Source organism: Mangifera indica, chromosome 4, assembly GCF_011075055.1.
Source record: "Mangifera indica cultivar Alphonso chromosome 4, CATAS_Mindica_2.1, whole genome shotgun sequence".
NCBI lineage: Eukaryota > Viridiplantae > Streptophyta > Magnoliopsida > Sapindales > Anacardiaceae > Mangifera > Mangifera indica.
The window spans coordinates 17,297,572-17,323,867 of NC_058140.1; the positions used below are offsets into that span (position 1 = coordinate 17,297,572).

At 33.2% G+C, this 26,296-nt stretch overlaps 4 protein-coding genes across 5 annotated transcripts; 2 read left to right on the top strand and 2 right to left on the bottom strand.

Annotated features, from left to right (window-relative positions):
* Positions 1-55: 55 nt before the first annotated feature.
* LOC123213990 (serine/threonine-protein phosphatase PP2A catalytic subunit) lies at positions 56-3,188 on the bottom strand. The gene is made up of 6 exons (XM_044633657.1): positions 2,569-3,188; positions 2,154-2,268; positions 1,116-1,224; positions 956-1,033; positions 589-780; positions 56-495 (listed from the first exon to the last, which is right to left on the bottom strand). Exons 1-6 carry the CDS (start codon positions 2,819-2,821, stop codon positions 322-324), a joined length of 921 nt encoding a protein of 306 aa, XP_044489592.1. The 5' UTR covers positions 2,822-3,188; the 3' UTR covers positions 56-321.
* A 2,188-nt stretch (positions 3,189-5,376) lies between these two features.
* LOC123214844 (CLAVATA3/ESR (CLE)-related protein 25) lies at positions 5,377-8,332 on the bottom strand. Its single transcript, XM_044634848.1, has 2 exons — positions 7,451-8,332; positions 5,377-5,893 (listed from the first exon to the last, which is right to left on the bottom strand). Exons 1-2 carry the CDS (start codon positions 7,702-7,704, stop codon positions 5,854-5,856), a joined length of 294 nt encoding a protein of 97 aa, XP_044490783.1. The 5' UTR covers positions 7,705-8,332; the 3' UTR covers positions 5,377-5,853.
* Positions 8,333-13,089: 4,757 nt separating this feature from the next.
* On the top strand, positions 13,090-16,718 carry LOC123213109 (5-formyltetrahydrofolate cyclo-ligase, mitochondrial-like). 2 transcript variants are annotated; one of them, XM_044632468.1, is made up of 8 exons: positions 13,090-13,496; positions 13,681-13,821; positions 14,416-14,580; positions 15,054-15,095; positions 15,252-15,297; positions 15,690-15,760; positions 15,870-15,996; positions 16,519-16,718. In XM_044632468.1, exons 1-8 carry the CDS (start codon positions 13,208-13,210, stop codon positions 16,550-16,552), a joined length of 915 nt encoding a protein of 304 aa, XP_044488403.1. In that variant the 5' UTR covers positions 13,090-13,207; the 3' UTR covers positions 16,553-16,718. The 2 variants fall into 2 exon arrangements, with proteins under 2 accessions (XP_044488403.1, XP_044488404.1); XM_044632469.1 differs by lacking the exon at positions 16,519-16,718 and adding an exon at positions 16,091-16,415 and having other exon boundaries at positions 13,092-13,496.
* A 1,189-nt stretch (positions 16,719-17,907) lies between these two features.
* On the top strand, positions 17,908-25,802 carry LOC123214145 (disease resistance protein RPV1-like). Its single transcript, XM_044633885.1, has 6 exons — positions 17,908-18,487; positions 19,106-20,213; positions 21,864-22,286; positions 22,810-24,426; positions 24,871-25,409; positions 25,514-25,802. Exons 1-5 carry the CDS (start codon positions 18,021-18,023, stop codon positions 25,384-25,386), a joined length of 4,131 nt encoding a protein of 1,376 aa, XP_044489820.1. The 5' UTR covers positions 17,908-18,020; the 3' UTR covers positions 25,387-25,409; positions 25,514-25,802.
* The last annotated feature ends 494 nt before the right edge of the window (positions 25,803-26,296 follow it).

A 26,296-nucleotide genomic window follows, 5' to 3' on the forward strand; every position in this document is an offset into this window, starting at 1 on the left:
CTTTTAACCGACAAACTGCTTCCACATTCTGCTTTCTACTTGGGAAATGTGGAAATTATAGAACAATATATAACATGTTATTCCTGCCCTCTTTTTAAAAATATACAAGACAATAGGCCATTGGTGGTGCCTTATGTCAGTAGTCTATCCTATGGATTCCTTAAGCACATCAACAAAGCAGTTGTAGGGCAAAACTCCAAACAAAAGAATGATGTTGTTGATCAACCTCAACTTAAACAACAAAAGCTCCTCTTTTAGGACACATCTACACTGGTACAAAAGCAAACAGATTTTACAAACAGATGGTTTGAAAGATGAAAATTACAAAAAATAATCGGGTGTCTTGCGTGTGGTGTCAGGCTCTATTTGCCGGGGTGCAGGATCAAATTGAAGAAAATTCTGTTCCATATTCTCCCCAATCTCCAAAATTGCAGCCATGTTCCCACAACGGTAACAATAGTTTGGAGCACTAAATACAGTAACCACATTTTTTTCCTAGAGGAATTTAATGTTAGTTAATATCGAATAACAAACAATAAATTAAAGAGATACAATGAAATCTAATGTATTCCATAAAGGTTGTCACACCTGACACCAATTGTATCCTTCCATGACAAGCTGGTGTGCCCTTGAAATCAGTGTGAGTCCATTTGTGTGATTGAACTGAGCCGCAATATCCTGCCCAAATGTGTAGCCAGCACCACGAGGAGATATTCCCCATCCACAGCGGTCATCTGGATCAGACCACAATAGATCACACATGGGTCCTTCATGTGGAACCTACGTGTGCACCAATTATTAAGACAGAAGGCACCATTACATGGAGAACACCAAATTGATGGCAAATGAAACAAAAACTAGCAATAATGTGCTAAAAAAATACCAGAAAATACTTATAACATTTTAATCTTGATTGTGTCAATAAAAACAATCAGCCTGGTCATTCTAGACATACCTCCTGTATGCGGTCTAAGGCCCTGATGTTATCTAATGTATCCAAAGATGGTGACAGTCCTCCATGCAAACAGAAGATCTAAGACATAAATTTAAGGTGTTTAGGATAGCTATGACATTTATCACGTAAAGACAGTCAACGAAGAAGGTGCAACTCAAACCTGACTTTCAATAAGGGCAGTAAGAGGTAGATAATCAAAAAGGTCAGTAAAATACTTCCAGACATTGGCATTTCCATATTTTCTCAAGCATTCATCATAAAACCCATACCTGAAAAGGAAAGCAAAAGAAATCACATGAAACATAACAGCTTAAATAATCACCATCTAAGAGTGTCCATGTTTATGCAGGGTGCAGTATGTGAGTGTGCATGTACCTGTGTGTATTTGAGAGAGAGAGAAGCTGATTAAAAAGTGCTATCCAAGCAAATTAAATAGTGTGCAAAAGGATAAGTTGATGACTATGTTCAAGACTCCATGGATTAAGACATTAGCACAATTGCATATGTAGAAAGGCACTTATATGCAATGATCCCTACAAATATTGTAACTTCCAACATGGTGAATTCTATGAAAACAACCATATTTTAAGTAAGATTAGTACAATGCATAGTTAATGACAATCCATGACCACCACAATAGTGTGCATCACATGAAAGGTAAAAGAAAATTTCTATAAAATATAATATAGTAATCCTAAGATTCAATAACACTACATAATAGCTTGGATTGCAAATTCCACATAGTTCTCTGTGTATACTTTTTAAATGTATTTTCCAATGAAATCTTAGTTTTCAAATTCTCAGTCCGCAAAGAAACAGGTCCAAGTAAACTTAAACAAAAAACAAAAGAGTCTGATGCAATTTGAGAACAGATGGATAAAGCGCGTAAGTCCTATCACATGCAAAACTACTTTGACAAACCACGGTTCAGTGTACAATACAGTACTCTAGAAAAAGCAAAGCGAAGTAGATAATTTCACAATCATAATCATAACATTACCTATCAGAAATGAGTGATATCAATGAAAAGCACATAAATATAGTATTTCTTCATTTATCATTCTTACTGAGTAGTATAGAGCCACAGATAAGAAAGAAACAGGCAAGTTGAAAAAAAAACACTACAGCTCTGACTAGCATAAAATTTTAGTACTGTTAGATACAATGAAATTACTAAATGACTGAGAAAAAATCTTACACTTGTGTTATTTGCCGGCTTTCATGATTTCCTCTAAGGATTGTAATTCTATCTCTGTATCGAACTTTCAGTGCCACCAAAAGTGTGACAGTCTCTACTGAATAGTACCCGCGATCTACACAGAAGTAACATAGCATTCATTTTCATTAATTTTCAACCAGATGCCCAAATTTCAAAAATAAAACAACGATAATACCCATCACACAACAAAAGACAAGCCATTCATTTGGGCAATCACCAATACCATAAATTCAATCTAATTAGATAACATTTAAAATCAGTTTATTTAAATTTGCCATACATCCCAAAATGCGAATTAACAAATTTAATAGCAAACAAAAACCAACATTAAATAGATGAATTATATGGAAAAATGAAAATTCAGATCCAAAAATAGAAGAATAGATTGGCTTACCTACGTAATCACCCATAAACAGATAATTGGTATCGGGAGCATTGCCACCTATGCGAAAAAGCTCAATTAGATCATAGAACTGTCCGTGAATATCGCCGCAAACGGTGACTGGACACTTGACTGGCTGCACGTTCCACTCCTCCACCAAAATCGCTCTCGCTTGATCGCACAGAGTCTTCACCTCCGCCTCCGACAATGGCTTGCACTCCATCAAGTGATCGATCTGCCTATCCAGATCCCCTTGTGACGGCATAATTTCAGATCACACCAGATCCACGTATCAATAGATTAAAAGTCTACACAAATAGAGAAACGACAGGCTTTGGGTTTCCGCTCAACGAAATGAATCGTTTAGACGGTCGCCGCGATTTCGATCTTTCTATCATCGATTCATTCCTGAAGTTTTTAATTAAATTAATTTATTTTAACAAAAAAAAAAATTAGTTTGTTGTGTGGTGTATATACGAATGATTTGTGAATGTAAAAAAAAAAAAGAGAGGAAGAAAGGGAGAGTGAAATGAAACACAGATGCAAATGAAATGAAGATTCAATTTCAAACGACGAAGACAATGATTTTTTTTTAATTATTAAAAATTATGAGGAACGAAAATTTTCTCTCTCCGGTGGCTCCGCCGAGTCAAAGTCGTAAAGGAGCGTGACACGTGTCGAATTGGCTCCTTTTTCTTTAATTAATTTATTAATCTTACGAATTTAATTGACTGGTGAAAAAATGCCCACCAATATTGAAGATCCATCAGCTTTTGAATTTTATAGTATTAATTTGTTTTTCCGTTTCGGAATTTTCTAGATAAGATTTAAAAGAAATCGCCCTGCTGTTTTGTGACCAATTTTATTTTTTTTAATCCAAATTTTAAGACAATATCTTTATTTTCAATTAAAATAATTAATTAATTATCCAATTTTATCCTTTTTGTTTTTTTTAGTAAGGACTAAGTAGTCTTATTGTAACTATTTTAAAAATAAAAATACCTTTAATTTCAATTAAAATAATTAATTACTTTTTTTCCTTAAAAAATACTAGATATTTGTCATCATCATTTCAAAGAACTCATCACATCTCTCAGTGATGTATTTCATGGTCAACTTCAACATAAATCGACTGTTGTCAATAAGTAATTCTTCATGTAGCTATTTTAGTAGCCCTTCCCAGTTCAGTTCTTCGTGTATTAGATGGTTGGAGCCCTGATTTTCACACTCTTATTGTCCTCGTACTTTACAAAAATTCAAGCCAAGGATCTCATTTCCCTAAAGTATGTTAAAAAAAGAACCTCAAATTAGATGTACCAAACTTTACCATAAGAGTGTATGCAACAATCTCTTCACTTTCTAGAAATAACATATATTATGTACCCATGGTATTCAATCACATTGTTCAAAATGACACTGTCTTTTTTTTGGCTTATTAGAGGTAATGTTCCCATGGCCTATCTAATGCTTCATGTCTTTAATGAAGGAATATAAATCTTCTTGATTTTTCCCTTTGCTTAGGGTCATTGGCCATTCTTGTATTTAAAGCAAATTAGATCATGTCTTGCACATTCTTTCATTCAATGCAAAGTTGCTTCTTAGAGCAATCCTTGGTGTAAAAGTCTGTTAATGCAAATGGGTTGATGTTCAATAATGAGATAGTCCACCCATTCACTCAACATCTCCTCATAGAAAAAGACGCTTTTGTGGCACAAGTTCAATGACATTAAATGTGATTGTCTTTTTGTATATGAAGTCAACAAATTTACATAAATAATAGTTTACATTGTGTGAAAATAACCAACAAAAGAATAAGACATCTTCAACATCACAACAAATTTAGAGTAGAAGAATATTACTCACATTAAATCATGAATCATGCCAATGTAGCGATTGAGTCAAGTGGAGAGAATGAGTGAAAATAGAGTATATATAGATATAGAATGTGGACAGAATAGGATTTGATTAAATTCAAAGACATTTTTATGTATAAGAATAGCTAAAGTCGGAGAAGAAAGAAAATTAAAAGTATTATTATTCAACCATGTAATATAATTTCATCATTATTATGTCATTTTTTTTCTTATGCATCAATTAGCTAGCTAGCTGAATAATTAATCTTAGAATTTAACTGTCTATATTATAAGAAAGACATAACTAGAATTTTTTATTCATATATATATATATATATAATTTTATAACAAAAACTAATCATGCTTTCAACTTTAAATTACATAAAATTTATTTGGAGAGTTCATTGATACAATTAATTTCTTTTAGATTTTCATATTTTACGTTTGTATGTAAATTGATGAAATGAAGCAGGCTAGGGCTGTTCTTTGCTTGGCAGCTTCACATGCCACAAAACCAAATTCAGTTCGAATCCCTTTTTCCTTTTTCCTTTGGTGATTGCCTCAGTATGAATCAGTCTTACTTTAGACTCAGATATGGATTAATTCAAATAAAAAGAGAAATGGGTACAAAAATCTTGCTGCACTCCTCCTTGTGCATGGAGAGAGAGCCTCTTTTGATTTTTCACTTTGAATGGGTATATATAAATGTATTTGCTTCTTTTTAATTTAATTTAGTCTGCTTGCAACGAGACTAGAAGAATCTCATGCTCTTGATTTGGACCAGAGACTAGCTAAGACAGTGGTAGGATTCCCCACCAAAGAATCCAGAGAAAAGGACTAACACAAGATGCACTTAACTTTTTTTCTTTTAACTCTTACCTCAATCATTTCTTTAATTGGTGGGATTCACTTTATCAGTTTGGGAACTAATTCCACCGCAGTTAATTAATAAAAAAAGGTTTGAGCATACCAAAGCCAAAGTCGAATAATATTTGATTGATAGATAGAGATGACTGGTACATTCATGCATGGCTGTTGCCTGCTGCTGTTCTGGAACATCAACTTTTCTTTTCATGCTAATTTACATGCAGATAGTTATCTCTCTTCATAATCAATCTCTCTTTTTCTTTCTCTACACAAACTCATCACACAAATCTTCAATCAATAAAAAAAAAAATCTGTTAAAACACTAGGGTTTATAGCAGGCTGCTCAACTGCTGGATTCTTTGCAAGCGTACGTATTAATTTATGTGTAAAATCACAATAACTTCTATTTCTTCACCCAGCTAATGCCTAACAAGATTTGCACTCATTCTGCGGTTCTCAAGGTATATTCACCAGTACTTAAATTCCCCTTTATATTTGCAAGAATTACACCAAGACGGAACACATCTTGTGCCATCTTCTCAAACTTTTTTGGTAAAGCTTTGTCAAGCTTATTCACTTACGATTGCCCAGGAGGTCTTCTAGAGTTCCCAGCTCTCCTGTAATTCAACCACCAAGTTAATTAGTTATATAATCACTGAATATTACATATATTAATTATATTAACTAATAATGTTGTTCCGCAAATTTTATATGCATTAAGAATATTTCTAGACTTATATTTTATGTCGATGGTGACTTTTGTTAGTAATTTTAATATGATTATGAAAGCTAAATGTTGCGCTAATATAAATTATGCCTAACCAGGTAAGAAGGCTTGGTGATAAAGTAGAGATAAAGAAAAAGGCAATGCAGAGATACCGTAAAAATACAAAAGTTGTAAAAGCCTTCATAAATGTAGAGAACAATATAAAATGTTAAATTACTTTGAAGAATCACAGTTAAAGGCAGGCAGGGGAAATGAATAAAGTGGAGAGACATGCAAAGCTTTATTCCACATGAAGGTAAATTTATTAAAACGTTCTTATCCTGTAACCCAGGTTGATGAAAGGCCTTGGTTTAAGTACACTAATGGAACAGTAATTAAAAGCATGAACCAAAACCCTTTCATCGTAGATATTATATATAACATAAATATCAGTTAACTCAAAAGAAAACGACAAGAGCAACACAGTTGCGGGCCTGCTTTGGCGAAAAGTGGAAAGGAAAAAATATGGGATATTAAATTTTTTATCTCAAAATATTTATATCATATTTTTTATTCATTAAATATTTTTATTATTCTATGATTTCATATTATTATATTATTTAATATTGTTATAATGTAGTTAGAGTATTAATAATTAAAATTAAAAATAAGTTGATGAAGATTCAAGTTTAAATAAAAAATGTACGAAAAATGGGTTGACGTTAACACCAAGGCTTGACGTTAATGCCAACTCGTTCTTCATGTATTTTTGGTTAAAAAATACATAGAAAGCAAGTTGGCGGGAACGTTAACCTTTGAAGTTAGTGCCAACTCATTTTTCATGTATTTTATTTAGATTTGAATTTTTATCAATCCATTCTCAATTTTAACTATCAATACTTTAATCTCATAAAATTACAATATTAAATAATAGTAATATTTTATATGAAATTATAAATATAAATCTTTATAAGATTAAAAACAAGAATAATTTAGGTATTATAATATATAAAGTGATAAAAATATTTAATATATAAAAAATATAATATAAATGTAAAAATATTTAAGATATAAAAAATATAATATAAATGTATAAGTTGACCATTTTGTGGTAAAAAAAATTCAACATTTAAACAAATATTAGGAGGTTACTGATACATTCGAGTTCCACAAAATTTGTCTTTTCCGAACTTAATTCTTTAATAAAAGGTTGAGGAGGGAATTTTATATCCCCGGTAAAAGAATTTTTATGTGTAGCTACTTAAAATTATATGTGGAAGAAGATATGGCCATGGGAGCTGGAAAGATTCAAAGAAGAATTAGTGCTTTAGCCAGTAAACTGTAGAAAAACTACTGCAATGAACGTCTTTAATAATTCCTTCTGGTGTATAATTAATTTATAAACACATAATTTCACAGTTCCTTGAAATTTCGAAATCCATAAGTTAACATGAATATAAATATGTACCTGTTATGAATAGGATCTGGTCCGTTGGGTACTCTTCTTTTGCTCATGTAGTTGAGATCCAACTCCTGACGGTCAATCGACTTCTCTCTTCCTGAATAATCCACAGGCTCTGGATTTCCTGCGGACGGAGTCGATAATGTAGTTATGGCTTTGTTTCCTCCACTTTCCAGGCTCCCAATCAACAAAAGCAAGATAAAACCAGCCACCGCAACTGCTCCAAGCAAGGCCCTAAAGAAAAAAGAACTACTGCCCATATTTATTTTGGATTTCCCTAGTTAGCTTTATTCCTGTAGCAGATATATAAAAAAATATCTCTCTCTAGGAATTTACAGAAGAAGCTTCTTGTACTACTTCTAGGACATAGATAGATATGAATAAGAAACAACTCAGAAAATTGTTAACGATAACTGTGATGTGCTGACAAATACCTATGAGGGAAAGAAATTGTAGGAAGGAAAGAATAAAAGATGAAGAGTAGGGAAGATGAGTTAAGGCAAGATATTTTTTTGGTTAAATTTTTTTTAGCGTAGTTTAATTTCACTTCATGGGTTGATAACTTTATAGGTAGAAGCGACTATCTGTTGCATGCACTTTCTCGAACGGGAGCCCCTTTGCTTTATACTGGTTAGTTTGCCAATATGACACTCATCTTTTGCTTCTTTTTGTGTATTTTCATGCACTTTACATGCCAAAAGACACTCCCTTGCGTACAGCAGGATCAAAGCTAAGTATTTTTAGACGACGACGTACGTCCCTAAGAGAACCTCCCTCCCCACTTGGAATTTTATAGCTATGCTAACAAGGGATATGGGAACTTTACCCAATAATTAAATTAGGGACCATTTGATATATGCTTCGAAAATTTGCCTACTTATAAAATGTATCTCATCAGAAATTAGGAATCCTTTTGGTGTACAGAAATTTCATTCTAAATTATAAGCAATTCGATGCCTTTTTTTGGAAGTAAACAAAGGAGAGATGAGTGGTTTTATACCAATTAAAAATCATTAACTCCTCTAGTAAATGGTTAAGGATTAAATTAATTAATTTAAATAGATTCCTAGACTAATTAGAACTATAAAAAACTAATATTTTCGAAAGAAAAATACTTATAAGATTTTTAAATAGATTTTTAGACTAATTAATTTAAATGGATTCCTAAACTAATTATACCTTTTCCGTTAAAAGTATAATGATAGATGATGATAAAATTTTTTTTCCTTATTAAACTTTTTTAATAATATAAAATAGATTTTTAACAGTTATTTTTTTTTGTTAAAATTATAATTTTATTTAGTTTTAATGAGAGGCTAAAATCATGAAATAGTATTTATAATAATCAGATAAATTATTTTACTGTTGTTAATGATAGATTTTTTAGTATAGATTAAATTGGTAATTCAGTTAAACTTAAGAAACTCTAGAAGATAAGCATATTATTTATATTGACATAATACTAAAACTTAAGTGGAATATCTAAGTGTTCTAATAACTCTAGCTACGAAAGATCTTTCTCCGTAATTGAGAGTAGAGACAAATTGCCATTAAAGGGAAGTTAATTTGGAGAATAAGAATCCCTCTTCCAATGGACGTTGGAAAGGCTGATTATATATACACACAGACACTTTCGTATAAATTTGACCATCTATCTATGTGGCCCCCATTGATATATTTAAAGTAGGAATATACGTAATCTTTCCAGAAACAATTGAAAATTTAAGATCATGATACAATTATATATAAAATTCCACCTAGCTTTCCATGTAGACCAGCCAAAGATATCCTTACTATGCTTGTTTTTCAATTTCCATGCACTTGTTTTTCAATTAATTTGTTGGTTAATCTAGTCCTTAGTCTAAGAACATAATGAAATTATGTATATTAAATTAATTTCCATATTATAGTTCCTGGGATCCAAAGTTTAAGATATGTAACAGTACTCTTTCCAAACATATAATATGTGCCCATCTCTGCAACATCGACATCTGTATTTACTTTACAATTACGGCCAACCATGGATGGTCCACCTTTATGCCTTTATAACCAGAACCATTCTTTCTTGTGAGTGTTAGATAGATTAATACATAGTCTCTTACTGAATGTTGATCTGCTTGACCATATGATTTGATGTTTAGGAATATATATGAAGATTGAATATAGCATAGAATCACAGGTAGATAGATGTGCATGAATAATGAATATAAGTTAAAATAGACTGAGATAGAAGCTGGCTCCTTAGAGCCTTTAATTATGGGAATATATATCATATCCCCATATGCGTTACTGCCCCATATTGCTAAAGCATATAGCACAATTTGTCTTATCCATGACACTTGAATCTAACAGTTGAAGAAACATTTAAAAGTTTGTGTTGGGAGAATCCAATGCTTTCCTGCTGTAATAGCTTATTGAAGAATTTTACTCTATTTGGAACATGTTTAAGTCACATAAATTATGTATAGATGTGTTGTGATTTTGATGGCTGCGTCGACTTTTTTCCTATATGAGGGTGTGCATCATAAATAATATTATTATTGGCGTCAAAGCAGATTCCGGAAATCTTTATTGGGTTCTCTTTGTGTATACAGGTTATTATGAGTAGACGTATAATTAAATATTATAAGAGAAAAGTTAAAAAAAGTAGGGTATCATCGAGCAACGAAAAGTAGACATAAGACATTGAACAATTACAAAAGCAGGTTTCGATATGAATATATGTTTTGCCTTGTTTATCCCAGTTCTTGAAATCTTTGCTACTGTGTAAGTGTAACTTACCAAATATGAAATCTCTATAGTTGAATTCTCATGCAAAATCTTTTCTGTCCCATCCTTGATTTTTGTCTGGATATAGTTTGCTCAATAGGAGATGAAACAGGTAATTTTTGGCACTTCCGCCAGCAAGTTAACCAACTTAATTAATCGGATGGATTCTTGGGTTTGAAGCTTCGATGAAAAGCTCAACTGGGAGACAGCACTTAGAACTATTAAGAGAATAGGTTCTCAGTCGTATAAATTGACACAGTAAACTCTCATTGGTGTCCATTTATCCCCAGAGCACCAGTAATGAGATAAGAACGGTATTGTCTATATTTATAATTGGATTTTCTGTATCTTTGAATTAAAAAAAAAAAAAAAAGCCTTTTTACCATATGCTTTATGAGCTTAAAGATGAATATATATTCGAAAGAAGGCTATGGGTTATATTTTTTATATCTTTAATGTAGTGTTACCTGTATTCAGATGTGAGAATCTGATCTCTTCAGCCACTATAAACTATTTTAGTAATGTTTTGAATTTTATCTATTCCAGAAACAGAATATTGATATGTAGAGGTGTGTACAGTTTAGTTTTGTATGGTTTGAAAACTAAAATGGTTTGAAAAATTTTTAAACTAAGTTAAACCATTTCAATTTTCAAATAAAGCCAGACTAAAGTGAAAAAATTACCATTTAGTCTGGTTTAAATTACGATTTAAACATATTAAAATTATTCATTTTTAAATATATATTATTTAATAAAACTAATTGAATTATAGTTTTCAAGAACATAATATGAAAATTTATATATATAATATATATGTAAGAAAAAAGATAAAATAAATATAAAAAAATAAGTTGTATACCTGCTTGTTTATTGAAAAAATTTATTAAATATAATTATATATACATGTATTTAAAAAAAAAAAATGGTTTATGGTTTGATTCGGTTTGAAAATCACTTAAATTACAAAATAAACGAAAAACTGTTTTCAAAATTTTATTACTTAAAATCAAATCAAATTATAATTTTTAAATAGTTCAATCTAGTTTTACTGTTTAAACCAAATTATACATATCTCTATTGATATGTCTTATATAACAGTCCTATCAAATATGCACCTAGATAGTAAATTGAAACAATTCCATTCTTAGTTTATCTGAGAAGCCGGAGCGCACCTGGTTTTTAAATTATGACAATACCAACTTTGGTTTATATCCAGATTCCTGACGCAGCCAAAATTGAGGAACATATATACTGTACTTGCTTGGGGCTTACCAAATGAGATTGAAGACTGTTCCTATATATATATATATATACACATGTAAAATCATGTGAAAAGAGAAATAATAGCTCCTTTTATGGATTCGTACAAGACAACTTAGTTAAATGTTCCCACAAAAATGATAAGATTTTGTATTAGTAAGACTCCAGGGCCTACGAAGTTGATTATTTATGCCATCTAAACCAATAGAATTTAAGGTGGCCTTTTTTGGCTTCTAATATTCTATGCCCTTGATAAGGAATTCAAGTGTAAGTGGGGTCATCATGTCGACAAAATTTTCCGTCGACCCCAAAGAAAGGCAGTGTGTCCCCCCACAATATTTAGTGAACTGCAATGGTGGCTTGCTCATTCTTTCACCACGTTACATGGCATACAAATAAAAGGCTTATTCCAGAGTGGATTAAGAAATTAAATGGAGTTCAATTATGGGTATATTTATCTACCCGTTAGACACTTCAATTTGCTCAATAATTAAGCCACCAAGAGAGAAAGGTTGGAGAAGCAGAACTATTATTACAAGCAATTCATCATCAACAGGCACAGGAGATGATTAATGGCAACTCCGTTAAGTGCCATCTTGGTCTTGCTTTCAATTGACGATTCAGCCTTCAGCTTTGCTGTTTTCGCTTTTACATAGAAAGCTGATAGCATACATTCATTCACTGAGAGCAGAAGCACGTACAATGTCGCGCCGTGGGTTGTCAAAGCACCAAAACACTGTCAAAGCTTTGGTACCCTCCGATGTATCTTGTAAGACAGAACATTTGTCATGCTTCTACTATTCCTCAACAATGCTTCTAATATTCAAACACACCAATTAAAAAAAAACCGTAGGTGAAAAGTGAAAAGTAAGTAATATTTCATGATAGGTACATTTTTTGAATTTAACCAGCCATAGAAGTTTAATCAGAGTATTATAATTTTAAACAACAAAACTTCTCATAGAAATTTTCATACTATTTCTAGCACCAAAAAAAAGTGAACTATGACATTACAAAGGTTGCAATAAATCAATAAAATCTCTACAACTTTAACAAAAGTGAGAGGATTGGGGAGCTTCGAGCTTAATTGCAGAGAAGAGAAGGGCTATTTTTATAAGGGGAAAAATTTGCCGTTCACATGTGATTTTTGGGGGTTGACCTAAGAGAAAACAAAGCCATTTTGTTACATATTCTGAACAAGTTTTGGATCCTCAAAAATAGAACTAAAATCTACTTGCCATTCATTGGTTCTGAATAAGAACTGAAATTGAAACTTTGGGTACGAACAATTCCAATTTCTTTCGAATCCCAACACAAGTAATAACTCTTTTCAAATTATATCAATTCCTTTATATAAACCACATGTATCAAGTACAATAACATATTCTTTTGACTAATGTTATGTAAATATAAACTATTTTCTACAAAATCATCTATTCAATTATTTAGTTTATTTTTTATTCAAAATCTTTAAATACATTAAAATACTTTAATTTATGTAAATATGTAACGGTTTTAATCTTTAAACTAAGGTGGGATCTTATACGTAAATTTGGATTAAAAGTAAGCTCTTCATAGCTTTACTCTTTAAAAAGAAACATCAATTTCTTATGTTTTCCGAAAAAAAAAAAACGGGACGCAATTTGATTAGCACCCTAACGAACGGCATAGTTGGAACTATAGTCAAACGTGGCCACTTCTCTCTGCTCATGACCGCTCTTCTAAACAAATGAAATGAGCGCCATTACTTGCTATCATAGGGCCCCAACACAAAGCACCATGAATCGTCACTGTAAAACCACTGCAACCGTAATTAGAAGCGTAAATGAGTTGGCTATAATCCCGCGTCTTCGCGGCTTATCACGCTCACTTCTCTCTTCTAACGTCTGCACCAACGCCATCATGAACAAGGACGCTGTTGATTCCCATCAGCTCGAAGCCTTATTCCAGCAAAAACGGCTTCTCAGGTCCAAGATTCGTAAAGACCTCAAAAACATGGACCCAATTCAAAGATCTCAAGAAGGTCTCTCTCTTTATATGTATTTGTTTTATCGCACTCGAAATGTTCGTTTGTTTATCTGAGTGAAAATGAACAAGATTTTTGGCCAGTTGAAGTACAAAAATGTAAAAGAACTAGAAATGGATCGTTGGTTTTGTTCTACGAAGAATTTTTAGTTCTCATGTGTTTCTTATGTTTTGTGTGACAGATAATGTGATTCAGAACATTGTTATAGAATCTTCATGGTTCAAAGATAGCAGGAATTTATGCGCTTATATTAGCTGTGCGGCTTTGCGAGAAGTGGATACTTCAAGAATTGTCTCAGAGATTCTGTCCAACCCAATCAATGGTTTGTCAAGACATTTTTGCTTGTTATTTTTGTTTATTGTAATATATTACCGAAAATTCATTTTTATTTTTCACGTTTAGGAATGAATACTTGTCATATATATTACAAAATTAATGCTTAAGTGCTTTGCAACTTGTTAATAAATTGGACAGGTCAAAATCAAAGATGAAAATTGAAGTAGTTGCATTCCAAATTATTAGTTATAAATGTTTTTGCATGTTATAATCTCTTCCCTTCTTATTGACCATCTTGGCCTCTTCAGTTAATCCTGTATACCCTGTTAGCATAGGTAGTGAGTAAAAGGAAAAACATAATGCTGTGAGATAATATAAAAAGTTGTTGTATCTCTCTTCTAGTCGTATTCATCGGTGAATCCAGTTTTCCTTTGGCCTGCATGTTCAAAGCCCTGTCCTTAATGTGTATACAAGATTTATAATTCTTGAAAACTGATAATCCTCTATCCTTAAAATTTGCTCAATATTATCTTTCATCTTATTGTTTCTGTGTTAACAACATTTTCATCACCAAGGAATTGCATTTCGTTACAATTTTATTATACTTGTGGAGATTCTTACTGCTTATTGTCAACTCCAGCGGGTAGTTCACAGTTGAGGAAAAAGCTTTATGTTCCACGTGTGGAGGACAAGAACAGCAACATGAAAATGCTCAAGATATCCAGTGTTAATGACCTCATAGCAAACTCAATGAACATTTTGGAGCCACCCTTAACAGATGCTGATGGAAATCAATGTGAAGATGGTACTTTTCTTTTTATATATGTATCCTTTAGCTTGTCTACTATAATTTCAAGCACTATATAAATTAAATACGTTCAGCTTTCTTGATCCCTTATATATATATGCCCTTGATTTTTTAAGTCATTCTTGCAAGTTAACTTGTAACTAGGGAAATATAGTAATGTTTGTAGAGTCATCTGTTAGCATGCAGTTGAGTATTACTAGGGAAATATAGTAATGTTTCTAGAGTCATCTACAATGGTGATGACTCTGTAACTAGGGAAATATGAATGTTGTGTAGATAAAATAACATATAAAGTGAAATCTGAAGGAATCCCATGCCTGCTCCTTCAGTTAGTAAACTTTCCTGTCATTAGTTTTGATAGCTTCTCTGCTTTCCCCATATGATAGAATAGGATTTCCATTTTGAAAATGATAGATTCATTTTGGTGTGGTGAGTCTGGCTGTTTCATCTGAAGTGGTTACTTGGCGCAGTTATGCAGGCAAGAGAGCCACTGGACTTGGTTATTTTACCAGGTAATCATTTGATTCTCACCCTTGCTTCGGAAAACCAAAAAAAAGGAGAGAAATCTGGATGCAAAATTTGTTACCTTCCATTGGTAGAAACTGTTCTTTGGGAGACCTATAATTTAATTGTTTTTTTTATTGTCACATCTTTTCATTTTCTTTCAGGGCTTGCATTTGACAAATCTGGAGGGCGTTTGGGTCGTAGTGGGGGGTGAGTTGACGCAATGTAGCTTATAAGTTTGTTGTATTTTTCCAATTATTCTCGAAGGTCATGGCCATTATCACTCACCTGCATTATTTTTATGGAGCTTAATCACTTTTTGCATTTAATAATAGAAACTTACTGTTAATAAATAAAATATTAACAGATATCTCAATGCTAACTTTTTGCTAATAATGACTGTTATCTTGGTGTTTTAGTGATTGATATTTCTGATCAATGGACAAAATTATCACTGCTATGTGGGCATGGTAATGTGATGTTGACAGAAACCACATAAATTTAAGTCGTGACCAAGGACATGTCTTTATACATTTGTTGCATTTCTACTGAGATATTGTCTTATTTTCACTGTGGCTTCACTGCATGCTAAAATCTGGAAGTTACTATGATGTCTTCCTGAAGAAATATCAAAAGCTTGCACAGGAGAGGAAGTGGAAGCTGCCCCTACTTGGTAATTTCCTCTTGGTTAATAATACATTTAGAACTTGTATCAAAATTTCAATTTCTTCTTAATTCTATATATTTATCTGAATTCCTTCTTCTCTGTTGTTTGGTTGCAGTTGCGTTATCATATTCTGTACAGATAATGGAGGAAGGATCCATACCTGTCACTCCTGGTGATGTTCCAGTGGATGCTCTTGTATCACCAAGTGGTTTCATTCCCACAAGCCCAATTGCTTTAGAGAGGTATGATTGAAGGAAGGTATCTCCTTTCTGCTGAATACAGTGTCTTACTAATATGATGCACCGATAATGATTTGTTGATACACTTCCTCATCAGTTGTGGTCTGATAAGAAATTAGCTAGTCTTGCCTTAAGCTTTCTGAAACGCAAATCGGCTATCCAGCAAAGAAGCAAATGAAGATATTGACCTTGGTATATTGTATTGTTGCATGATGAAAAGAAACAATGTTCAGGACATTTTTTGTTATCTTTAAAAGAAATTGGAAACTTGATAGTTTCAAATCATATCAGGTAGTAATGGAGTTGGGAAGAATTTGTATCAGTGCTTCACATGTATTATACTCCTGTCACTGTATTATACTCCTCTGTCCGCAACACAGTCGCAATTTTATTAGTAAATTATTTTTTTTCTTGAAGGATAAGTAAGGTCTAAATAGTATTCAATTCTTTTTTTATTAGATGATTTTTATTTTTTTTTTAAATTTTGCATACAAACCAACATAGAAGATTTCCTACTTGCTCCAGGAAAAATATTCTTTTAGCGGTAGGCTACCAATGATTTTGATGCAAAGCAAATAGCCTTACCTGGGTTTGACTCAACGAATCATTTTTAAAGAGAGGGGAGCTTATAAAGGAAAGGGATCTTGTTATTTTTGTCTTCAAGGCTACCAATGATTTTGATGCAAAGCAAACAGCCTTACCTGGGTTTGACTCAACGAATCATTTTTAAAGAGAGGGGAGGTTAAAAAGGAAAGTGATCTTGTTTTTTTTGTCCTCAGTTCACTCTAGGGATATATTTGTAATAAAAGTTGGTGTTATTCTTCTTCTTACAAACTTTTGCCTTAAAATTTTGTAAGATAATATTACGTGTTTCTATTTTATATATATATTATGAAATGATTAAATAATTTTAAATTAATAATAAAATAAAATATAATTATATAATGATATATTTATATGTATATATTATTGTGACACTTGGTTATAAACTATTTTTACCATACAGTGGAACCAATTCTAAATTATATTATGGTATATTTATGTGTGTATTTTGTAAGGACATGAACCTCTCTCATCCCTTGCTGTCTGGAAATGGTTAGTCATTTCAAAGGCAAACCAATAGTGATTTCCATGGCTTAGGTGAGTGGCTGGTACTGCGAAACTAATATACAAAAGTTTCATTAGTGTAAAATAAATTAATATTTAATTAATTATAGATAGATTTTAAAATTTTGAATCAACTTTTTCTTTTTTAAATTACACCAATTATAGTTAGATTTGAACCGAATTAAGTTTAAACTCATTTGAGCTCGAGTTTGACTTGATTTGTATAAAATCGAGCTTGAGTTTGAGTTTGGATTCATCAAGTTTTCTTTAAATGGGCTTGAGCTTAACTCATGTCAAAATAGTTAAATTCAAGTTTAATTTGAGTTTGAGTTCAAATCGAATTTTTAATTAGTTTGTTATTAAAATGACATCGTTTTAATATATATTAATTAAAACAACGTCATTTTATATCAAAATTTTTAGCTCGTGAGTTTAATGAGTTAAACACCTTAAAATTTGAATTCAAAAATGTTGAATTTTCAAGTTTGGGTTTTAATTTGTTTAAGTTTAACTTGTTTTAAATTTATTTAAATTGAATTTAAACTCAAATTTAAATAAATGTGATTCAAATCCAACCCTTGGATCAACCAATTTATATTAAGAAGTTAAAAACAGTTGGAGTTGACTTTATTAAAATGACTACTTGGTATTTTGAGAAAGTGTATGGTGCCCTTTAATTCCAAAGAAGTTTTGGTTGCATTACTACATTTGGAAACCTCAAGGTTACGGCTGGAATTAACGGCAGCATTTACAACTGAGTCGACTCACGTTTGAACATGCAGTTATACTTTTTTACTTCGTATCCACTATCACGCAAGGTAGAACACTAAACAGTCTAAAGTAGACTCCCCCTCCAATCCCATTCGTACAAAAACAAACTTCTGATCTGATCCCTCCAGTCAGTTCTATCACGTCTTCTGATGGACGACGACACCTCTTCGACACCGTCTTTCCGCTACCGTTGGGACGTGTTCTTGAGTTTTAGGGGAGAAGACACTGGCCACAACTTCACGGAAAGTCTTTACAAAGAACTTGTAGGGAAAGGCATACGAACATTTCGTGACGAAGAGGAGCTGGAGAGAGGAGAGGAGATCGATCCGAGCCTTCTGGAGGCCATTCAGGACTCTGCAGTTGCTATAGCTGTCATTTCGACCAACTACGCTTCTTCAAGATGGCGTCTGGAGGAGCTTGCCAGAATAGTGGACTGCAGGAAGCTAATTCTTCCGGTATTTTACAAGGTTGATCCTTCGGATGTAAGGAGGCAAAAAGGTCCATTTGAAAAGGACTTTGTGAAGCTGGTGCAGAGGTTTGGTGAAGATAAGGTTGCTCGATGGAGGGGAGCGATGCAGAAGGCCGGTGACATCTCTGGCTGGCATTATAAATCCGGGTATTTTTTTTCTTTTTTAATTTCTTTGTTGATTTCTGATTATCTCATGTGTTAGTTGTACTGGAAGAGTAAAGAAGACTTTTGATTTGGACGTGAAAGAATCTTGTGTATGTTAAAGTTTGATTGGTAAATCATGCACAGAAATACGATTTCATGTTTGCAATTTGGAATAGATTTTGCATTGTTGACTATTTCTCATTACTGAATATTTAATATTAATTTGGGCCAATTTGTGGATTTTTTTATACAAGGGTCTCGATATCAATACCTTCAAAGTTATTATTATATCTCTACTATCACTGTCTTTAATGTTAACACATTTGTTTGCTTCATGGGTAGATTGGTGTTGAACTAATAAGTCATCTGCTGTTACTTAATGATTAAGATGATTACAATACCTTTATCAAATTGGCATTGATTCATCTTGTTCTGTGTGCATCATCCTACATATCACAGAAAATGTAAATGCTATAAACGTTAACTAGCTCATGCCTGAAGCAATCGAGAAAATGTGTTACTTCACACTGGAAAATTCTCTGCCACGTATATTTTTATTTCGTGTGTGGTCACAGTTTTATCCTCACATTTTCTGATGATGATGTTTTTTATTATTGTCAGGGACGAGCAGCAGTTAATTCAATCTTTGGTCAAGAGGGTTTTGTCTAAATTGAGAAAAACTCCATTAGGTGTGGCTAAATACCCTGTTGGGCTCAGTTCTCGTCTAGAAGAATTAATGGGGGTTATAGATGTTAAAGCCAATGGTGTACGAATAGTAGGATTACATGGTATGGGTGGAGTTGGAAAAACCACTCTTGCCGAGAGTCTGTATAATAAACTTGTTGTCCACTTCATACACCGCAGCTTTATTTCAAATGTTAGGGAAACTTCAGGAAAAAGCAACGGTTTAGTGGATCTTCAAAACAAACTTATTGATGACTTGTCTTCAAATAAAACGGAACACGGAAATGATATTAGCAGGAATATCTTAGAAATCAAAAAGCTAATCCATGAGGAGCCAATTTTGGTCGTTCTAGATGATGTTGGTGATGTAAGACAACTCGATGTATTGGCTGTTAAGAGAAATTGGTTTTATGAAGGAAGTCGAATCATCATCACTACAAGGGACAAAGAAATTCTTGATGAAAGCATTGTGAATACATTTTATGAAGTGAAACAGTTAAATTTTCCTGAGTCCCTGGAATTATTTTGTTATCATGCATTTGGAAGAGAGAAACCAGCCAAAAATTTTGCTGATCTGTCAAAGCAAATTGTGGAAATTGCAGGAGGACTGCCTTTGGCGTTAGAAGTTTTTGGCTCCTTTTTGTTTGATAAGAGGAGAACAATAGACTGGGAATCAGCGTTGCAAAAGTTGAAACAAATACGTCCAGGTAATCTGCAAGATGTGTTGCGGATAAGTTATAATGACTTAGATGAAGAAGAAAAGTGTGCATTCCTTGACATTGCATGTTTCTTTGTTAACATGAGGACGAGTAGAGAATATGCAATTGACATATTGAAGGGTTGTGGCTTCAGAGCTGAGATAGTGATGACAGTCCTTACTGCAAGATCTCTGGTTAAAGTCATTGGGGTTAATGTTTTGTGGATGCATGATCAACTGAGGGACATGGGAAGGCAAATTGTTCTGGAAGAAAATTTTAGTGACCCTAGCCAGCGGAGTAGACTGTGGGATCACAATGATGTTATCAAGATTTTGAAAAATAAGAAGGTATCCAAAACCTGCTACTAATTTTTTAGTTCAAGCATAAAGTGATACCAGTGTTTATGGACCAACTTAATTCAATTGTCAAGTTTAGTTCTCCTTTCTATACTTGGTTATGCTTTATTTGAGGGTAATACAGTTGAAGTTGTCGGTGCTTGATGGCCTGGCTTGGAATGATTCCTATGTCTTCCTCATTTATATAATATCTTAGTTGTCTTATGGGTTGGATTCGTATCTTTGGTTTAAAAGATTCGTAGATCTCTACTGCATAATCCTATTTTATAGTTTCTGATTGTGTATTTCTGTTTTAATAAATTTTCCAAGGTGCTATGTGTTAGAAGTGTGAGTAAAAGCTATCAAAAAAGGACAGGACAACCACATTTTGGTCTAGGGATTATGTTTAGTCAATGGTTCTTATTGGTCAATTTAATTCAATTTGGTTTATTAAGACCTTAGGTAATCAGTTGATCATGCAAGTCTCAAATTTGGTTAAATAATTATAAATTGATAAACTTAGTTTATGGTGAGAACCCTTTTTAGGTTAGGTTTGGGAGGGTCACTAGGAGGTTATAAATAACTTCAAAAGAATTGTTAGAAGCATCAAAAGAATTTAATAAAATCTATTTTCTTTATTTCCTATTCTTCTTCATTCTCTGTCCAACCTTTTTGGAGGTTCTACTTCCTCCGTACAACAGAAAACTATTCAAACATTTGGTGCTTTAGCTGAACCATGAGATAGTATGGTGCGGTTGGAAAAGGAAAAACTTTTGAATCTGTGTTGACTTTCCCAATCCGATGGTTCCTTTGCGTAGGATTCTGGTAGGATGCTAATGTGGTTGCTACTCTTTATGGCAATGTGTCTCAACCTTGAAGACATTGTTGCGATGGATAGGTGAAGGAAATATTAGGAATGTGAATATAAGCTAGCCAAAAAGGACGAAATAACTATCGATTGGTATAAGAATTATATTTTGTCAGTGATTCTTATTAGTCAGTTTAGCTCAATTTGATTTGTTAAGACCTTAATTAGTTAAGTCTCAATTTGATTTGTTAAGACCTTAATTAGTTAAGTCTCAATTTGATTAAATAATTATAAGTTGATATACTTAGTTTATGGTGAATATTTTTTTTTTGGGTTAGAGTCCTTGGGAGGGGTCACTAACCTTTTTGGAGGTTTAGCTTTCTCCATAAAGCAAAAAACTATCTTTACACTACGCATATGAAATTTTGTTTCGGAAACAAAAGAAATAAGCATAATTCAACTAAAGGTATCCTTAACCATTCAAGGTTTACATATATATCTTCAAATGGTTAAGGTTAATGTTCACAAGAATATTCGAAGTATATTGTAAAATCTCCTTGAATTAATTGCCTAGTTTAGTGTCCTTTTGTTTTTTCATGGAACAATGCAAGTAAATGTACAAATTTAGCTTTGTCATTACCTTGGAGACAGAAATGAGTATTGTTCTTTAATGGAAGAAGCTACTAGCTTTGCCTTTCTGGAATATTATCTTGTTGAGATTAAAATCTGAGAGATACCATCAGAGTATTATGTTGAAATATTTAGACTATATTAGGATTTTCTTGTTTTGTCTATATTTAAATACAATGGCTTGACTCAGTTCTGAACTTCTTTCTTTTTTATATTGGCTTTAGGGAACAAGAAATATTCAAGGCATTGCTCTGGACATTGAAAAGAGCAGGCATGAGTTGAGCTCTGAGGAAGTTTTATGGAATAAATTTAAGGAAAGGCCTGGTTTTACATCTGCAATTATATACTTGAAGGAAATATGCAAGAAACATTTTCTTCCTGCTCCAGATAATGGGAAAGACGTGATTTTGTGGACTAGTTCATTTAAACCTATGGTTGGTCTAAGGCTTCTTCAAATCAATAATGCGAAATTGAATGGAAATATTAGATACATGCCTGCTGATTTGAAGTGGTTGCAATGGAAGGGATGTTCTTTAAGAAGTCTTCCTCCCGAGTTTGTTCAACATATTGCTGTCCTTGATCTGTCAGAAAGCAAAATCACAAAGGTGGCGGAATGGAGATGGTGGAATTGGTACAAAAGGAACAGGGCAAGTTTTTGTATCCCAATACTTCATTTCTGTTGTCAGTGAGAGCTGGCTTATTTTCAAATGGCACCTTAACAAGTGTATGAAAACGTTTGGGATGAAATATTGTTTACATATAGATTAAGGTTGGCTAATTCATTATTTTATATTCATAAATTTGAGAAGGAATTTGAAGAAAAAATTAAAACAAAAAAAAGAAAGTTGGTGTATTGTTATTTCTTACGGATCAATATATTTAGTTATTTACAGAGTTATAGAATTAAATGAAGCATGGACTCTGTTTCATAGCAGTTTTCTCCTATCAGTAATTATCTATGAAAGCATAACTTAACCTTATTCCCGTCTATTAGATAATTTAATAGTATTCTCCGGCAACACTGCTTAATTAATTTTGCATGCATAAGTATAACTTACCTCTATTTTGCCTGCATAAGCATAGCTCACCTTTACTCCCATCTCTTAGATAATTTAATATAATTTCTTCTACTGCCACTGAACTGGATGAATTTGATTTTCCCGTTTACAGGCTGCTGAGAGGTTGTTGGTTATGGATCTTCATGATTGCTCCAAACTTACTGAGATCACGGATTTATCTCTTCACCCTGTGTTGGAAAAGCTGATTCTTGAGAATTGCGTAAGTTTGGTTAAGATCCCCAATCACATTGGTGGCTTGAGTACGTTACGCTCTCTCAACCTAAAGAACTGTTCCCGGCTTGTTGAATTTCCCAGTGATGTCTCTGGATTAAACAAGCTTGAGACCCTTGTCCTCTCTGATTGCTCAAAACTGAAAGAACTACCAGAGGATATGAGTGGTATGACATCTTTAAGGGATCTTCTCATTGATAGGACGGCAATAACCAAACTGCCAGAGTCTATATTCCGCCTCGAGAAACTTGAAAAGTTCAGTCTAAAAAGTTGCTGGTTATTGAAACGACTTCCTGATTGCATAGTCAAACTGAAATCACTAAAAGAACTTTCTCTAGATAGTTCAGCCCTGGAAGAACTACCCCTTCTAGTAGGATCAATGGCAAGCCTTGAGATTCTGAACCTAATGAGGTGTCGATCACTTACAGCACTTCCTGATTCCATTGGTAATCTCAAATCATTAGTACAACTTCTCCTTGATGGTATTTCAATCAAAGAACTACCAGATTCTATTGGGTTGTTGTCCCATTTGAAGTACCTGTCAGTCAGTTATTGTCGATCTCTGAACAAACTTCCTGATTCCATCAAAGGTCTAGTATCATTAGTTGAATTTCAGTTGCAGTGTACACCAATCAAAGAAGTTCCAGATGAGGTTGGCTCCTTGAACTTGCTCGGGAAGCTTGAGATGCAATATTGTGAATCGCTCGAATCTTTACCAGAATCAATTGGTAAGATGTTGAATATTACATCTTTGAACTTAGAAAATACTACGATAACAGAGTTACCAGAGTCAATAGGGATGTTGGAAAGACTTAATACATTGAAACTGAATAAGTGTAAGCAGCTGCAACGGTTACCAAGTTCGATTGGAAATTTAAAAAGTCTGCAGTACTTATATATGGAAGAAACTTCTGTGAAAAATTTACCAGATGAATTTGGGATGCTTTCGAGCTTAACAATATTGAAAATGAGAAAAGAACCTAATACCGGACAGCCTCAAGACACTGGAGAAAACTCACTGATGAGCAGTTCAACTACTCAACAAAGGCTTGAGTGTGTTCTTCCATCTTCTTTCTCAAACCTCTCCTTGCTAAAACACTTGGATGCCCGTGCTTGGAAATTATCTGGTACAATTCCTGATGAATTTGAGAAGCTGTCATATCTAGAGAAATTGGACTTGGGTTACAACAATTTTTGCTGCCTCCCATCCAGTCTGAGAGGTATATCATATCTGAAAGAACTAGTTTTGGCCAATTGTAAACAGCTGAAGTCTCTTCCTCCACTTCCCTCAAGTCTGGTTAAATTGAATGTGGCAAACTGCACTGCATTAGAGAACATATCCGATCTGACAATCTTGGCAAGTTTACGGGAACTTGATCTTACATGCTGCACCAATATCAAAGATATCCCAGGTCTTGAATGCTTGAAGTCTTTGACGAAGTTATACATGAGTGGATGCAATGCCTGCTTTCCAGTAGTGAAGGGAAGAGTTAATAAGGTTCCCTTCTCCCCTCAATGACACACAAAATCACACACTCAGATATGATAGAATACTACATTTATTATCTTATCTGATGTGTATTAATATAATTGAATAATCTAATTATTTACTTTATCTCTAATATATAATAGTAATATTATATGTATTTATAATGAGTATCAATTTGGATACTAATGATAATGTATTTTCATATGATTGGGTGTTACTATATTCATAATTCAAAATCATCTAATTATATGATGATATATTATTATTTATATCAAAATTGATACTAATTATAAATGCATATAGTTTTAATGAATAAAAAATCAATTAAGGATATAAAAATATGTTAGTTTGTATGAATATTTTGTAAGAAAAGGTAATAAGTATAGTAATATTCCATGGATGTTATGTTAAATTTATGGAAATGACTTGCACTGCTTCTACCTCCTAATGTAGGTTGCTTTAAAGAATTTGCGCAATTTGAGTGTCCCAGGAAGCGAAATTCCGGACTGGTTTGTGCAAGAGATCCCTTGTGTTGCAAATCGCAAAAACTATTCAATCAAAGGTATTATTATAGGTGTCGTCTTTTCCCTTGAACAGAGCAACCAGGATACTTTTAGAGACAAGCTACCAGGAATTGTTGACATTCTGGCGAGGATAACCCGGTCGGATGGTTCAAGTTATGCTACTGTACTAGATTTGAGGGGGGTTCCTAACACAGATGAAGATCAACTCCACTTGTGTCGATATGCGGACTTTAGTAAACTGGTTTTGATACTCAAAGAAGGTGACAAGTTACAGATTGAAACACGAGAGACACCATATTTTAATGGGCTAACATTGAAAAAATATGGGTTTCATCTGGTTTTCGAAAACGATGATGATTTTGATGAGGAAGATGACGAAGAATCATTAGATGAGCACCAACAGTCAGTATCAATGAAACTAGTCAAGTTCATTGGCTCTTTGTAAACCAATCAGATTTTTGCTCTCAGGTACATTCATTCAATTGAACCATGTATATGTATGTGCACTACTGTCTTTTATCGTATTTAATGTTGACGTGATTCTGCCTGTGTTCTACCCACTTGATCACTAGGCGATAACAAGGACCTTTTAGGCAGCATTTAAAGAGCCAGGAAGAGAGATTTGGACAAGAAATGGTGTTGAAATGGAGGAAAGCTATAGCAAAAATTGGTGGTATTTCTGGTTGGATTTTCGTTTACAGGTAATTGCTTAATTCTCGTTGGGTTTTGTGAGCTTGGAAAGCTCAATTGAACCCTACGTGCATTTTAATATTCTTTAATGGCCAATGAACCCTTTTTACTTGCTGACTAGCTTAAATAAGGGAATTTAATAATCAAGTTCAAACTAGAGCCCTCATGTGACTCAACTATCTTTTTATAATATTATGTGCATTAAAAAATGGAAAAGTTTGGTCAATTATTATTGCTGATGGATTGATTTCTCTACGAAAGAAACTTGCTCGTGATCTTGACCCTAATGATAAGGTGGTCATAACAAATGTGGTTAAAGTAAATATTGTGGCTATCAAAGGGATACTTGAAGATAGAAAAGTTACTGCTTTTTTCAATGATGTTGATGATATATATAATATAAGCCAATAAAATAAACTGTGTGGAATGAAAGAATGGTTCTGTGAAGAAGTCAAATTATTATTACCACACGAGATAGAGATGTTCCACCCGAAAATTATGCGAACCACGAGGTATAAAAGTTGGATCCCTGTCAGTCACTGCCCGTGCACTTCAAAGAGAGAGGCCCGCAGACCAGTTTTTGAATCTGTCAAAGCAAATTGTATCATTTTGGCTCGCAAGTTTTTTGGTGCCCCTTTGTTTGATAAAAGGAGGATCCCGGAATG

Bases quoted from the DNA above. Each gene is read 5' to 3' on its own strand.
- LOC123213990 (XM_044633657.1), bottom strand. From the start codon at position 2,821: ATGCCGTCACAAGGGGATCTGGATAGGCAGATCGATCACTTGATGGAG. The intron at 781-955 runs GTATGTCTAGAA...GTGCACACGTAG, and splicing joins CCTTAGACCGCATACAGGAG to GTTCCACATGAAGGACCCAT. The intron at 496-588 runs GTGTGACAACCT...AAATTCCTCTAG, and splicing joins AAGGATACAATTGGTGTCAG to GAAAAAAATGTGGTTACTGT.
- LOC123214844 (XM_044634848.1), bottom strand. From the start codon at position 7,704: ATGGGCAGTAGTTCTTTTTTCTTTAGGGCCTTGCTTGGAGCAGTTGCG. The intron at 5,894-7,450 runs GTACATATTTAT...GTTGAATTACAG, and splicing joins CCAGATCCTATTCATAACAG to GAGAGCTGGGAACTCTAGAA.
- LOC123213109 (XM_044632468.1), top strand. From the start codon at position 13,208: ATGAGCGCCATTACTTGCTATCATAGGGCCCCAACACAAAGCACCATG. The intron at 15,096-15,251 runs GTAATCATTTGA...ATTTTCTTTCAG, and splicing joins GGACTTGGTTATTTTACCAG to GGCTTGCATTTGACAAATCT. The intron at 15,298-15,689 runs GTGAGTTGACGC...AAAATCTGGAAG, and splicing joins CGTTTGGGTCGTAGTGGGGG to TTACTATGATGTCTTCCTGA.
- LOC123214145 (XM_044633885.1), top strand. From the start codon at position 18,021: ATGGACGACGACACCTCTTCGACACCGTCTTTCCGCTACCGTTGGGAC. The intron at 18,488-19,105 runs GTATTTTTTTTC...TATTATTGTCAG, and splicing joins GGCTGGCATTATAAATCCGG to GGACGAGCAGCAGTTAATTC. The intron at 24,427-24,870 runs GTTCCCTTCTCC...CTCCTAATGTAG, and splicing joins TGAAGGGAAGAGTTAATAAG to GTTGCTTTAAAGAATTTGCG.